General features: G+C 35.1%; 1 protein-coding gene across 1 annotated transcript in view; it reads right to left on the bottom strand.

The window, feature by feature from the left end:
• The window catches only part of ASB17 (ankyrin repeat and SOCS box containing 17), a 16,452-nt gene extending 2,332 nt beyond the window's left edge, over window positions 1-14,120 (bottom strand). Inside the window, exon 1 of the mRNA XM_008690706.1 lies at window positions 13,720-14,120. Coding sequence (XP_008688928.1) covers window positions 13,720-14,120 — 401 coding nt within the window. The remainder of the gene's footprint in view (window positions 1-13,719) is intronic.
• Between the last annotated feature and the right edge of the window lie 546 nt (window positions 14,121-14,666).

The following is a 14,666-nucleotide window of genomic DNA, read 5'->3' as shown; positions in this document are numbered from 1 at the left end:
AAAAAAAAATCTAAAAAAAAAAAAAAAGAAAAGGTAAAGGGCTCTTTTTAATTTCAGTTCATTAATAGAATAAAGTTATGTGACCATTTTGATACCTTTTTGATTGTTTTCTTCTTGGTCAGTCATGAATTGGAGATTAGATGAAAAAGGAATAATTGCAACTCCCTTAATTTTGTTTTTTTTTAAACTTTAATAAGATTAGAATTGGTATTTGTAGGTTTGAGCAATGAAAAAAATTTTTTTCTTATTTTATGTAGTCCTTGCAATTGAAATAGATATTTAGGTTTGCTAATGAACTGGTCTCTATATGTAGATAGGACATGGTATAACCAACCACTGGGGATTTTATATTATAAAGCCTTGATTTGGCCAAATAATAATGGCTTTTAGGACTAAGGAAAGGGAAATTTTATTCATGATCCTTTGTCTCTGGAATTCTCTTGATTGGCCTAATAAAACACTAGTATGTTTTGTAGAACAGCATACAAACTATAAATACTGGTTTTGGACAACTGTGCAGAACAAGGAAAGCATTCTTCAAAGAGAGGAATTTTAAGATTGCATATATTTAATTAATGATGGAGGCAACACTGTATAATGCTATAAACAATGGGGATTTAAGGATTCTAGATTCAAAGTTTGGTTTCCCCTGACTAGCTCTGTGATGTTGGGTTAGTCAGCCTCTTTGAGTCTTAGTTTCTTTATGCATTTATGTATTCATTTGTTCATTAATTAATTGAACACTTGCTTGTCCAGAGTGTTCTGAGTACTAGACACAGAGAGATGAAGGACACAGTCCTTTATATCAAGATGGTTATTATAGTGTAGTAGAGGAAATGGAAAAATAATTCAATAATACAATACAAAATGATAATTGCTATGATAGACATACGCTTGGTGTACTATAGAAGCACTGAGGAGAGGCATTTAACTCTTCCTGGAATAACCATTGTTTGTAGGTTACCCTGGAGCTAAGATTTGAAGGATTAGTAGGTGTTTATCAATAAAAGATTAGAAGTAATGTTTCATTTACAAGCATAAAGTAACATTGGAGGATTGTTATACCTGAACTACCTATAAAAAAAGAATGTTTTATATTAGATATGTTCTCTGTTGAAGTGTATTTAGAAGTCCCATGGGGCGCCTGGGTGGCGCAGTCGTTAAGCGTCTGCTTTCAGCTCAGGGCATGATCCCGGCATTGTGGGATCGAGCCCCACATCAGGCTCCACCGCTATGAGCCTGCTTCTTCCTCTCCCACTCCCCCTGCTTGTGTTCCCTCTCTTGCTGGCTGTCTCTATCTCTGTTAAATAAATAAATAAAATAAAATAAAAAATAAAATAAAATAAAATAAAATAAAATAAAATAAAAAAGAAGTCCTAAAAACCTCCCCTGTAGTGATTACCTTGTCAGATGCTCCAAAGAGAACCGTTTGAAAATTACTAGAACAACTAGTTTATCTCCAAAGCTTCATCAAGTGTTGAAATGCCCAGATTTTGTGATTAAAAAAAAAAGTGTGGTGTAGTACAGAGTAGCATCTTAGAAATTAAGAAGTTGAGTTTTTGTTGTAATTCTGCCATTGTTACTATATATATCCTTCTTAGTTCTGTATATAAATATACACATTCTCTGTTAGAATCATCTCCAGATCAGTATTGTCCCAAACATCTCATCTTTTTCATATATACTTCCAATATATATCCCAAATTGAACTCCTAAACTCTCCTTCTGCATTCCCTGTCCCGCTTATAGGTATTCACTTCCCCAAAGCACCATTGCGCCCAAATTTTTCACAGTTCTCTGATTTGTGTATGTCCTTCCCCTCCCTCTTCAATTCTGGCAAGCCTTGCTCATCATATAAGACTCTATCTAATAAACTCTTTTGTAAAGACTTCTTTGATGACCTGAACTTTCTCTTCTCATGACACTTTGTACATTCCTCTGTTAAGCCCATATCATTTTGGACAACTAAACACCTCTAATCTTTTATTTTCTCATCTTCAAAATAAATGCATGATCAAGATGTGCAATAAAAATTTGAGCTCCACAGGGCAATATAATCTGCTATTATATCCCTAAATGCCTAGAATAATGCTTAGCCCAGAGTAGACACTCAAGTATTTGTTGACTTTTTTTTACTATTCTCCAGAAAAAAACTATGTATGTAATTAAATTTATTTTGCAGCTTTTGGACCTAACAAGAATATTAGTGAAGTGCAATCATTTAAATTTTTCAAAGGCAATCTAATTTATTCTTCCTGCTCATTCTTTTTTTTTTTTTATCAGGTAGTTCTTTTTAATTGAAGTATAATTGATAAACATTATTTTAGTTTCAGGTGTACAACACAATGATTCAATATTTGTATACATTGTGAAGTTATTAATATAAGTCTAATTACCATCTGTCCGCATAAAAAGAAAAAAATTTTTTCTTGTGATGAGAACTTTCAAGATTTACTCTCAGCACCTTTCAAACATGCAATTACCATCTGTCCGCATAAAAAGTTAGAAAAAAATTTTTTCTTGTGATGAGAACTTTCAAGATTTACTCTCAGCACCTTTCAAACATGCAGTAAAATATTATTGATTATAGTAATCATGCTGTATTTTACATTACCATGAGTTATTTATTTTACAACTGGAAGTTTGTACTTGTTGACCCCCTTACCCATTTGACTTACCCCAGACCCTCCTTCACTCTGACAACCATCTTTTCTCTATGTCTATGAGTTTTTTGTTTACTTGTTTGTTTTGTTTTTTAGATATAAGTCAAATCATGTTATTTGTCTTTCTCTGTCTGCCTTAACTTGTCTTTCTCTGTCTGCCTTAACAACATTCCATGTTGTCACGAATGACAAAGTTTCATTCTTTTTTCATGTTGGAGTCATATTCAGTATGTTGCCTTTTCATTTTGTTGATTGTTTTTTTCACTGTGCAGAAGCTTTTTAGTTTATTTTTCCTTTTGTTGTCATTGTCTTTGGAGTCAGATAATAAAAAATATTGCCAAGAACAATGTCAGGGAGCTTACTGCCTATGTTTTCTTCTAGGAGTTTTATTGTTTCTAGTCTTGCATTCATGCCTTTAATCAATTTTGAGTTAATTTTTGTATGTGGTATAAGATAATGGTCTAGTTTCATTCTTTTGCATCTGACCAGTTTTCCCAACATCATTTATTGAAGAGACTGTCCTTTCCCTGTTATATATTCTTGTCCTTTTTTCCCATAATATTAATTAACCATATATGCATGGGTTTATTTCTGGGCTCCCTATTTTGTTCCATTGATCCGTGTGTCTGTTTTTATGCCATACTGTTGTTATTACTATCTTTTTAATATAGTTTGAAATCTGGGAGCATGATGCCTCCAGCTTTGTTCTTTTTCAAGACTGCTTTCGTTATTCAACATCTTTTCTGTTTCAACAAAAATTTTAGGATTGTTCTAATCCTGTGAAAAATGCCATTCAAATTTTGATAGAGATTGCATTGAATCTGTAGATTGCTTTGGGTGATATGGACATTTTAATAATAGTGATTCTTTTAATCCATGAGCACAAAATATCTTTCCATTTATTTGTGTCTTCTTTACTTTCTTTCATCAATGTCTTATAGTTTTCAGAGTACAGATCTATCACCTCCTTGGTTAAATTTATTTCTAGGTATTTTATTCTTTTTGATGCAATTATAAATGAGATTGTTTTCTTAATTTATTTTGCTTATAGTTCATTGTTAGTATATAAAAACACAACAGATTTTTGTATATTGATTTTATACCCTGAAACTTTACTGAATTTATTTATTTTAACTATTTCGATGGAGTCTTTAGGGCTTTCTATATATAAAATTATGTCATCTATATATAGCGGCAGTTTTACTTTTTCCTTTCCATTTGGATGTATTTTATTTTAAAATTTATTTTGATTTATATTTTATTTGCCTAATTGCTCTGTCTAGGACTTCTAATACTATGTTGAATAAAAGTAGTGAGAGTGGGCATCCTTGTCTTGTTCCTAATCTTAAAGCAGTGGGTATAATGTTAGTTGTGGGTTTGTCATATATAGTATTTATGATGTTGAAGTACCTTGCATCTATACCCATCATGTTGATGGTTTTTATCATAAATGGATAATGACAAAATGAAATTTGTCAAATGCATCATCTTCATCTATTAAGATGATCATATAATTTTTATCCTTCATTTTTTAATGTGAATTATGGTGATCGATTTGCAGGGATTGAACCATCCTTACATCCCTATAATAAATCCTACTTGATCATGGTATATGATCCTTTTGATGTATTGCTGAATTTGGCTTGCTAATATTTTGTTGAGGATTTTTGCATCTATAATTATCAAAGATATTGGCCTATAATTTTATTTTATTTATTTTTTACAGTGTCCATGTCTGGTTTTGCCACTAGGGTAACTCTGGCCTTGTAAAATGAGTTTGGAAGTGTTCCCTCCTTTTCAGTTTTTGGAAGGGTTTGAGAAGGATAGGCATTAAATCTTCTTCGAATAATTGGTAGAACTCACCAGTGAAGCTGTCTGGTCCTGGACTTTTGTTTGTTGGGAAGTTTTTGATTACTGATTCAATCTCTTTACTAGTAATTGGTTTATTCAGACTGTATTTCTTCACAAATCAGTCTTGGAGGATTGTATGTTTCTGGGAACTTACCCATTTCTTTTAGGTTGTTGAATTTTTGGTGTATAATTGTTTATAATTGTCTCTAATGATCCTATTGTATTTCTTTGGTATCAGTTGTAATTTTTCTTTATTTTCTGATTTTTTTATTTGGACTCTTTTTCTTGATGAATCTGGCTAAAGGTTTGTCAGTTTTGTTTATCTTCTCAAAGAACCAGTTCTTAGTCTCATTGATATTTTCTGTTTTATTTTTAGCTTGTATTTCATTTATTTCTGCTCTGATCTTATTTCTTTCCTTCTACTAACTGAGCTTCATTTGTTTTTCTTTTTCTAGTTCCTTTTGGTGTACAATTAGTTTTTTTTTTTCAGTATTTTAATTGCTTATTAATTAGAGAGGGGGAGAGGGAGCATAAGCAGGGGGAGGGGTGGAGGGAGAAGCAGACTTCTGGCTGAGCAGGGAGCCTAATGTGAGGCTCTATCCTGGGTCCCTGGGATCATGACCTGAGCCGAAGGCAGACACTTAACCAACTGAACCACCCCGGCACCCTAGTAATCTTCCCTATTAGAACTGCTTTTGCTGTATCTCATTGATTTTAGCAAATTGTATTTCTATTTTCATTTATTTCAAGGTATTTTTTTAATTTCTCCTTTCATTTCTTTGTTGACACATTGGTTGTTCAGTAGCACATTTTTTAATCTCCACATATTTATGATTTTTCCAGTGTTGTTCTTATAATTTATTTCTAGTGTCATACCATTGTGTTTGGAAAAGATACTTGATATGATTTCAGTCTTGGATTTATTGTGACTTGTTTTGTGGTCTAACATATAATCTATTCTGGAGAATATTCCATGTGCACTTGAGAAGAATGTATATTTTGCTGTTTTTGTATGCAGTGTTCTCTCTCTCCCTCTCTCTCTCTCTCTCTCTCTCCGTATATATATATATATAGTCCATCTGATCTAATGTATCAACTAAGGTTGATATTTTCTTATTAATTTTCTTCTTGAATGGTCAATCCATTGATATAGGTAGTATATTAAATCCCCTTTCTATTGTTTTATTGCTGTCAATTTCTCCCTTTAGGTCCGTTAATACTTGCTTTATATATTTAGATGCTTCTATGTTGGGTGCATAAATATTTACAAATGTTGTATCTTATTGTTGGATTGACCCTTTTATTTTTATATAATCCCATTTTTTTGTCTTTTATTACAGTCTTTATTTTAAAGTCTATTTTATCTGATATAACTACTCTAGCATTTTTTGGTGGGGAGAGTTTCCATTTGCATGCAACATCTTCTTCCATCCCTTCACTTTCAGTCTGTGTGTGCCCTTACATGCAAAGTAAGTTTCTTGTAGGCAGTAAGGTAGAGGGATAGTGCAAAGATGGTACCTACCTGTGCCAACACTAGCAAAGTAGAGGGAGAATGCTGAAAAGAAGTCCACTGGTGCCTTTATTCCTGGAAAGTCTCAACAGGCTCTGCCCTTCTGGCAGATACTTTAAGGTTAACAAATGAATCTCTTTCACATATGGTCTGGCACTTTTCAATCTGTCACTTTTGTCCGTGGTCCCAAAGTGAATGTGTCTGCTTGTGGATCCTCTAAGAGTGGAATCTCCATTTCCTACAGTGCTATTTCTCCTGAATGTAAGTCCTGTTGGTTTTAAAGCCAGGTGTTTTGGGGGCTCATCTCTCCAGTGCAGGGCCCAAGGGTTAGAGTGTCTGATGTGGGGCACAAACCCCTTGCTTCTCAGGGAGAAGCTCTGTATTTGTGAGATCCCTCTTGACTCCTCCTGTTTGTGGGTTGGCATGCCAAGGGTGGGGTTTTTGGCAAGACCATGGCTTTGCTTCCCCTACCCATCTAACATGGTCTGTTAATCTTTTTTTTTTTTTTTTTTTTTTGAGGTGGAGGGAGAGGAGCAAAGGAAGAGGGAGGGAGAGAATCATAAGCAGGCTCCAGGCCCAGCATGGAGCCCGATGCAGGGGGGCTCTATCTCACCTGAGATCATGACCTGAGCCAAATCAAAAGTTGGACACTTAACTGACTGAGCCACCCAGGTACCCCAATCTGTTAATCTTTTGCTCTGGAGGATCTGTTCAGCTAGTTTGGTTTTTTGTTTGCTTGTTTGTTTGGTTTTTAGGGGGAATTGTTACATATATAGATACAGATGTAGATTTGTTGTGTCCATTGGAGGAAATGAGTTTAGGATTCTCCTATACTATCATCTTGAGCCTCCTCTGATCTTGCTTACTCTTAAGATATTAGACTAAGAATATTGTTAAGTATAGGAATTCAGGAGACTTGGGGGACAAAGATACCACAACTGGTCCTTGGTAAGATTTGGAGAATTTAGTCAATTTTAAAATATTAAAATTGATATTACCTTTAGAAGTAATTCTGGACCAAAAATGTTGAAAACATAACTAAAACTCAAATAGGCTTAAAATGAGATTTAAAAGTCTAATCTGTACCCAAATGACATGATTAATCCTCATGTTTAAAGAGCATGTTACTGTAAACCAAAATTTGCTTAATCTGTACTGACAGTTAATTATAACAGTACTTATATGGATGGAATAAGGCAAGCACAGCAAGAATTAGTTTTTAAATGTAAAGTTAATGAGCTGAACCCTCTATATCTGAAAACCTGTCATATATGCTTATGAAATGGGGCATAATATTTCCATATAGACATGCAGAGAATGATTCAGTTTTGTAGCTATACTAATTATTTCTATTTTTTCTACTCCTTCTCTTTTAGTTTTAAGCCACCAAATTTAAGAGATGCTTCTCCATAATTTTATTTCTGATATTTAAGGCAGTTGACTTTCTTAGAACTGTGTTTTATCCTAACTTAGTAGGGCTGTTTTCTCCAAGTTATCCACCTACCTCTTTGGCTGTTCCTTTTCAACCATCTTTTACTGGTTTCTCTTTTTTTCTGTCCTTAACATCTAAGTAAAGAAGATTTGGCCTTTTGACTAATTTTCTTTTGACTTATTGCTCTCAAGCAATTTCATCCATGACTGTAATTTCAATTACTGTCTATTGATTTATCCAACAAATATTTATTGAATGCATACTGTATGCCAAGCACTGTTTTAGGTGTTTGGGATATGTGAGTGAACGTAACAAAGATGGCTGCTTGTATTGTAGTGAGGGAAAACAGCACAGAATGAACATACCAAAAAAAATTTTTTTATAATATGTTAGAAGATTTGATAAGAAAAAAGAAAAAGTAGAGTGGTATAGGAAGTATGGAAGTGCTAGGGGGTTGTATGAGGGCATTTTCCAGTTTTAAATAAGATGATAGGAGAGGGCATTACTGAAAGGTGACATTTGAATAAAAAAGAAGAAGATGACGAAGTTAACTATTTAGATATTTAAGGATCCTAAGGCAGAAGTGTTCCTGGAGTGGTGAGGGAAGAGTAGGGGAGCCATTGTGACTGAGAGAGTGAAAAGAGTGAGGAGTAATAGGAAACAAGGACAGAGATAATGGGATGCCACATCATGTAGAGCCTCATAGATCACTGAAAGGACTTCCATCTTTTACTCAAAATGGAATGGAGGAACCATTGGAGATTTTGAATAGAAAAACAATGTGATCTTACCTCTGCTGAGAATTTGTTATGGGATAGGAGGAAGAAAATTACTTAGTACGAAGGAATAACAGTAGAGATGGTCAGATTCTGTATATTGTTTCAAGTTAGAACTAACAGATATCCAGACAGATAAGATGTGGAATGTAAGAGAAAGACACATCAAGGATGATGCTATCTAGCTGTCTGCTGTACCTGGATATCCCTTAGGTAATGCAAACTCTTATGTCCCAAACTAAATTTTTATGTCCTTGATAATAATCTTGATAGATTTGTGGCATGACCATTGTGGTAGGCTGGATAATGGCCTCTCAAATTGTCAAAAGGGATTTTGCAGATGTAATTAAGGTAAGGATCTTGAGATGGGAGATTATGCAGGTGGACCCAGTGTAATCACAGGGGCCCTTATAAGACGTGCCAGGAAGAAAAATAGAATCAGGGTCAGTAAAGAAGCTATGACTCTACAATGCTGTCTTTGAAGATGGAGGAAGAGGCCATGAACCAAGGAGTGCAGGAAGCCTCTAGAAGCTGGCAAGGAAACCCAGTCTCCTATAGAGCTTCTAGAAAGAACCAGCCCTGATGACCTCTTGATTTTAGCCCCGTAGCTTCACTTTGGACTTCTGACTTCCAAAACTAAAAAATAATACATTTGTATCATTTTAAGCCACTAAGTTTGTGGCAATTTGTTACAACAAAAGGAAACTAATACAACCATCAATGAGTCTTAAAATTTAGAAATTTGAAATTAACTCTTGTCTTTCTCTGATGCTCTGCTTCTAATCACTCGCTATGTTTTGTTATTCTATTTAATAATATCTCTTCTTTCCCCTGTTGCTATTTAGTTTAAGGTCTCGTTGTGTTTTACCTGGACAGTTGTGGTATCAAAGAATAGCCTGAAGTTGGAGAAGATGGTGGCAGAGTAGAATTAGTTCTTTCCCTAAAACTGTTATAGATACACAGGGAAGCTGAGTTAGCACAGAGTGCCTACTATGCAAATTCAGTTTCAAGGAACTTCTCCAGTCACCTACCTCTTTTCAATGATTGTTTCCCACAACCCTTTGTCTGTAGACGTTCTGGAGCTGCCACTGTATCTGGAGTGTTTGAGCAGTCTATTGACTGGTCTCCCTGCCTCTAGTCCCAGCCTCTCTTCCTAGCCTAGTCTTCAAGTGGGAGCTGATGAATCTTTTCATACCACTAATCTGACCTTCACTGGTTAGGCATCACTCATGGTGTAAATTTTAAATTCCTTAACATGGCCTACAAAGTACTTTCGGCTTTCACTTCTAGGCTTCATCTTTCACTATTACCCGATTTCCTATCTTACTTTCTAGCAATTGCAGAATTATCTAGACAATTGTTATAGACAATTCTTATAATCACTGGATGCAACATGTTGTTTGTATCTCCTTTGGTTTTAATCATGCTGCCTCTGCCTAGATTATATTTCTTCAAGGGCTAAAGGAAGAGGAAACTTCCTTTCATCCTTTAAAAATCAATATAAGACATCCTCTCTTCTATAGAGCTTTCTCAGGTATCTGCTCCTTCCCAATAGTGTTAACTTCTTTCTCTGTTCTTTCTACCTGCACATGCTTCTATTTTTGCATTTATAGTATGATTATAATTGCAATGGTTCACTTACTAGTGTGTGAGCTCTCCAAAATCAGGAAATATGGCTATTTGGTTTTGTATTCCCCCCAAAATACCACACTGTTTGGCACTTAAGAAAATGCTTAATAAATGATTATTGTTATTTTAGCTGAATGGTATCATCTCTCTTTAACCACTTATGGTCTGTCATACAGTGGCGTTTAGATTACTATTGCAGGTTTGTTGTAAAAATGAACAAACTTAAGTTCCTTTCCCTCATTAGTTCCACCTCCTCCCCTCCAGAGACCTATTTCGACACTTCATTATTATAATGGGGAAAATTATCATATTGAAGTGTATCTGGGTAGTGTGACCAAAAAATGATGTTGCTATAAGAATAAAGAACAACAGATAATAGGGAATTTAAGGTATTCACTCTGGGGACATAATAGCTGTGTTCAAATATTTGAGAGGTTTTTATTTAGGAGAGAAAATAAATAGACTTTGTTCTCCATAGCTCTGGGGGCAGAATTGGAGAAATGGAGACAGATTTTAGTGCATGATGAGTAAGAAGAATCTAATAAAGCTGCATAAAAATTCACTTTTTCTTTCAACAAAATCTTGATTGAGCTCTTGGAATATATCTACATAGTTCTAGGAACTGAGGATTCAATGTTGAGAAAGTAGTCAGGGTTTTTCCTCTCACAGAGCTTACTTTTAATGACAGTGGATAGTGAATAAACAAATCAATGAAAAAAAAAACCAACAGCAAATGAACATATAGTGATCGATGTTGTGCAGAGAATTTAAATAGTGTTATGATAGTGAGTGAGTGGTTTCTTTAGATAGTGAGACCAGAGAAGGCCTCTCTGAAGAGATGACATTTATACTGTGTTCCACCTGATAAAAAGGAATTAGTCATAGGAAGATCTGAGTGAGATTTCCAGGCAGAGGGAACAGTTATTATTATTTCATTATTTTTAAAATGTTGGTTTTTAAATTTGAGTATAGTTGACATACAATGTTACATTAGTTTCAGGTGTACAACCCAATGACTCAATAAGTTTATACATTATGCTGTGCTCACAAGTGTAGCTACCATCTGTCACCATTCAATGTTGTTACAATATCATTAACTACATTCCCTGTGCTGTGCCTTTTATTCCTGTAACTTATTCATTCCGTAACTGGAGGCTTCTATCTCCTATTCCCCTTCACTCATTTTGCCCATCTCCTTACCCCCTTTCCCTCCGGCAACCAACAGTTTGCTCTCTGTATTTATAGGTCTGTTTCTGCTTTTTTCTTTTTTCTTTTTTTTTTTTAAAGATTTTATTTATTTATTTGACAGAGATAGAGACAGCCAGCGAGAGAGGGAACACAAGCAGGGGGAGCGGGAGAGGAAGAAGCAGGCTCATAGCGGAGGAGCCTGATGTGGGGCTCGATCCCGTAACGCAGGGATCACGCCCTGAGCCGAAGGCAGGCGCTTAACCGCTGTGCCACCCAGGCGCCCCTGTTTCTGCTTTTTTCTATTTATTCATTTGTTTTGCTCTTAAGATTCCACTAATGAATGAAATCATATGATATTTGTCTTTCTCAGTCTGACTTAATTTCACTTGGAAGTAACAGTCATTATAGGACCTTCAGGCAGAAATGAAAATTGAAGATGTTCAAGAAACAGAAAGGTCTGGGTGGCTGGGATATAGTGTTCAAGGGGGAGAATGACAGGAGATTGGATTTGGTTGATAAAGTGAGAGACCAAATCATGTAGGACTTTTAAAAAATGGGTATTGAGTTTGAATTTTATTTCACTTGTAGTGGGAAAGATTTGGAGGATTTTAAGCATGAGTGATATAACATATTTCACATTTTTATAAGGTTGTTCAGGCTTCTGAGTCATGAATAGATTAAAGGGTTGAGAGGGAAGAGTGGAAGCTGAAAGACTCTTTGGCAGTCTATAGAAGTTGTGCAGGCAAGAGATGAATGTGGCTTCACCTGGGTTAGAAATGAAGGAAATGAAAAGTATAATTGGGATATGTTTTAGAGACATATCAAGAGGACTTACTAATGTGTTGATGCAAGAAAGAGAAGAACCAAGAATAAATCCTGGATTTCTGTCTTGTGCAAGAGGATAGAAAAAAAGGGACCATTGGTCAGGTAGGGAATTCAGGGGAAGGAGCAGGTTGACAGGGAGAGAGTGAATTAGATTAATATTGTTTTATTTCTGTTGAGTTTGAGATGCTTTGTGGAGATGTTGAGTAGACGACTTTATATAGAAGGAATCTGGAGCTCAGAGGAAAGGTCAGGGCTGGAGAGAAAGACTGGAGAGTCATTGGCATACACATAATATTTAAAGTCATGGGACTGGGTAAAATCTTTGAGGGAAACAGAAGAGGTATCGCTGGGAAACAGAGGGGTCCCTGGGTAAAGGAATGGTTTACCTCACAAAATAGTTAACTACTACTAGCGTTGTTCAAGCAGAGACCATAGAACATCAGCCAGGGATGTTCAACATAGGATTGCTGACCAGGGTGGAAGTTTGCTAATGAATTCATAGATCCCATCCGAATCTAAATAAAATGCTATGATTCTGAAAGACCCAGATCATGTTGTGGTACATAGAATTGGCTAGTAATGTATTTTACCTTGTGGATATATTTAAATGAAAATTTCTCGATTTTGAAACAGTCGCTTAAGACAATTGTTAATGGCACTGCATCATATCCCACTGTGTGTTTCTCTTTGTTTCATTTTCCTTCCCCTCCTTTCAGTTTTCCCCTTTTGCGTCCCACTTAAAATTTTAAAAATTTATCTTCTCTCCCTCTGCTTTACTCCATTTTTCTTTTCCATGGGCCTGCCAGGACACACATAGGTGTTACTTAGCCCAGCTTGGGACACTATTGGGTACTATTTGGGGGTTCTATTTACTGATATTCCAGAATGCAGCTATTAGTTCACATACTTGGGTGATCATTAAGGAAAGCAATCTAGTGGTACTCCAATATCACAATGATACACAATCAAGAGAACAACTGCTTCAGGCAGAATCTAGATTGGTTTAGTCTTTAACTGATCTTGTCTGTCTTGTTTTTTTTACTGTATTCTTTCTCCTGTCATGGTGCCTAGCTAGTATAGTGCCTTATCCACAGTAAGGTGGTATATAAATAATTTGTTGAATGAGTGAACAAATGCACATTGGTTCTAATCAAACCAGTACCCAAAACTGTAGAGTGAGTTAGGAGTTACTGCAAACTAAGTAACATTACAATCTATATTATGGACTTTACAAAGAGGTCACATTGAATACTTTATTCTATAAGATCCTCAGTAGTATTCATTAGCTAGTTTGACATTTCAGACTATGTGAAAATTTGGTTCTATAACAGACTTAATCAGGTATTTGGCTTCATTGTGCTCAATCTTGGAGAATTTGGAGTTGAATTTATCAATGTTTAACATACAAAAAGGGAATTATTATGTTTAATAACTATTATTAAGTGAATATGTGTGAATATTCTGAATTATACCTTGAAAGTCATTTTATATACATACTATAGATAAACATTATTGGTATTCTCAAGAAGAGATCATGGTATTACCCAAAATAATGTCTTTGTCTAGTTAGAGAAATCTAAGTTGGTGAACATGCCATTACCTTGACCACCAACATGTAAACTTTATAGAACGGAACCGCTAGAAATATATTGGTACATAATAATGTATGTATAAGGGAGCATTTATTGAATAAATAATGAAGGAGTGAACAAATGAATGAGCAATCAATTCAGGATTCCTTATCCATATATAGCCACTATGCGTATTCATTTTAGAAAAAAAGAAGTAATATAATCTCCTAATGAGAAATTTACTCCTTTTATGGTGAAAACATGAGATTATTACCTCCATATCAGTGCCAGGTTACAACTTCTGTCTTGAACATAGTCCTTTGTCTTCTTGAGAAGCAGTTCCACAAAGTCAGGATTACCTTTTCTGGCGAAAACCCAGTACAGAATTGTATTCACACATATTTCAGTAAATTCAAGATTAAAATTTAGTTCGAAACGGTATCCTGATTTTTCCACAAATGCAATATAATCTGAGAGTAGTATGTCAAACCCATCCAAGTCGACACACCTCAGAATTTTTGCCAGGGTTCTGTAAATCCTAGGTTCATAACAGTGATATCCCCACTGACCCAAAAACTGCAAGGATGGTCGTTTAACAATTTTGTCAATGAGATTGCAGAATATATTGCTTCTTGGACAAGAAGTCTTACGACATATTTTAGAAGATTTACTCATTGCTATTTATGGCAACAACATAGAAATAAAATCACAGGAAGTCATACTGTAATCCTTCAGTTACATATTTTGATAATGTGGTAGGCTTTACTCCATAGACAGGAAGTGCCCTTTAAACTGTAGCCAGAAAAAATATCATATGAAATATTACCATAAAGTACTGGGTGACATCACAATAGATGGTGATCTGTCATCAGCATAGGTCAGAAATTTGGGATATTATATGTAACTGGTGACATTTGAGAGAGACATATTGGACATAAATGGCATGCATAACAGCTAAGAGCTAATATTTTTAAGTCTAAAACTTCAGCTCAAGCAAGAATGTATTTTTGTGAAGTACTGAAAGCACAGTCTATACATTAGACAAAATAATATTAAAATCAGGTTGATGATTCCTTTTAGGCTGTCATGTTCTGCATGAGTACTGCATGTTCTCACTTAAACCTCTTCGGATATTTTCCCTACTTTATAGCTGAGGAGACTGAGACTTAAAAAGTTTATGACATCTGCCAAAAGGCACTGTATTCATTCTCAGAAAAGCTG

This window comes from Ursus maritimus, unplaced genomic scaffold, assembly GCF_017311325.1.
Source record: "Ursus maritimus isolate PB19 unplaced genomic scaffold, ASM1731132v1 scaffold_12, whole genome shotgun sequence".
Taxonomy (NCBI): domain Eukaryota; kingdom Metazoa; phylum Chordata; class Mammalia; order Carnivora; family Ursidae; genus Ursus; species Ursus maritimus.
The sequence above is the reverse complement of the archived record's forward strand: the minus strand, read 5'-3'. Positions and strand labels throughout refer to the sequence as shown.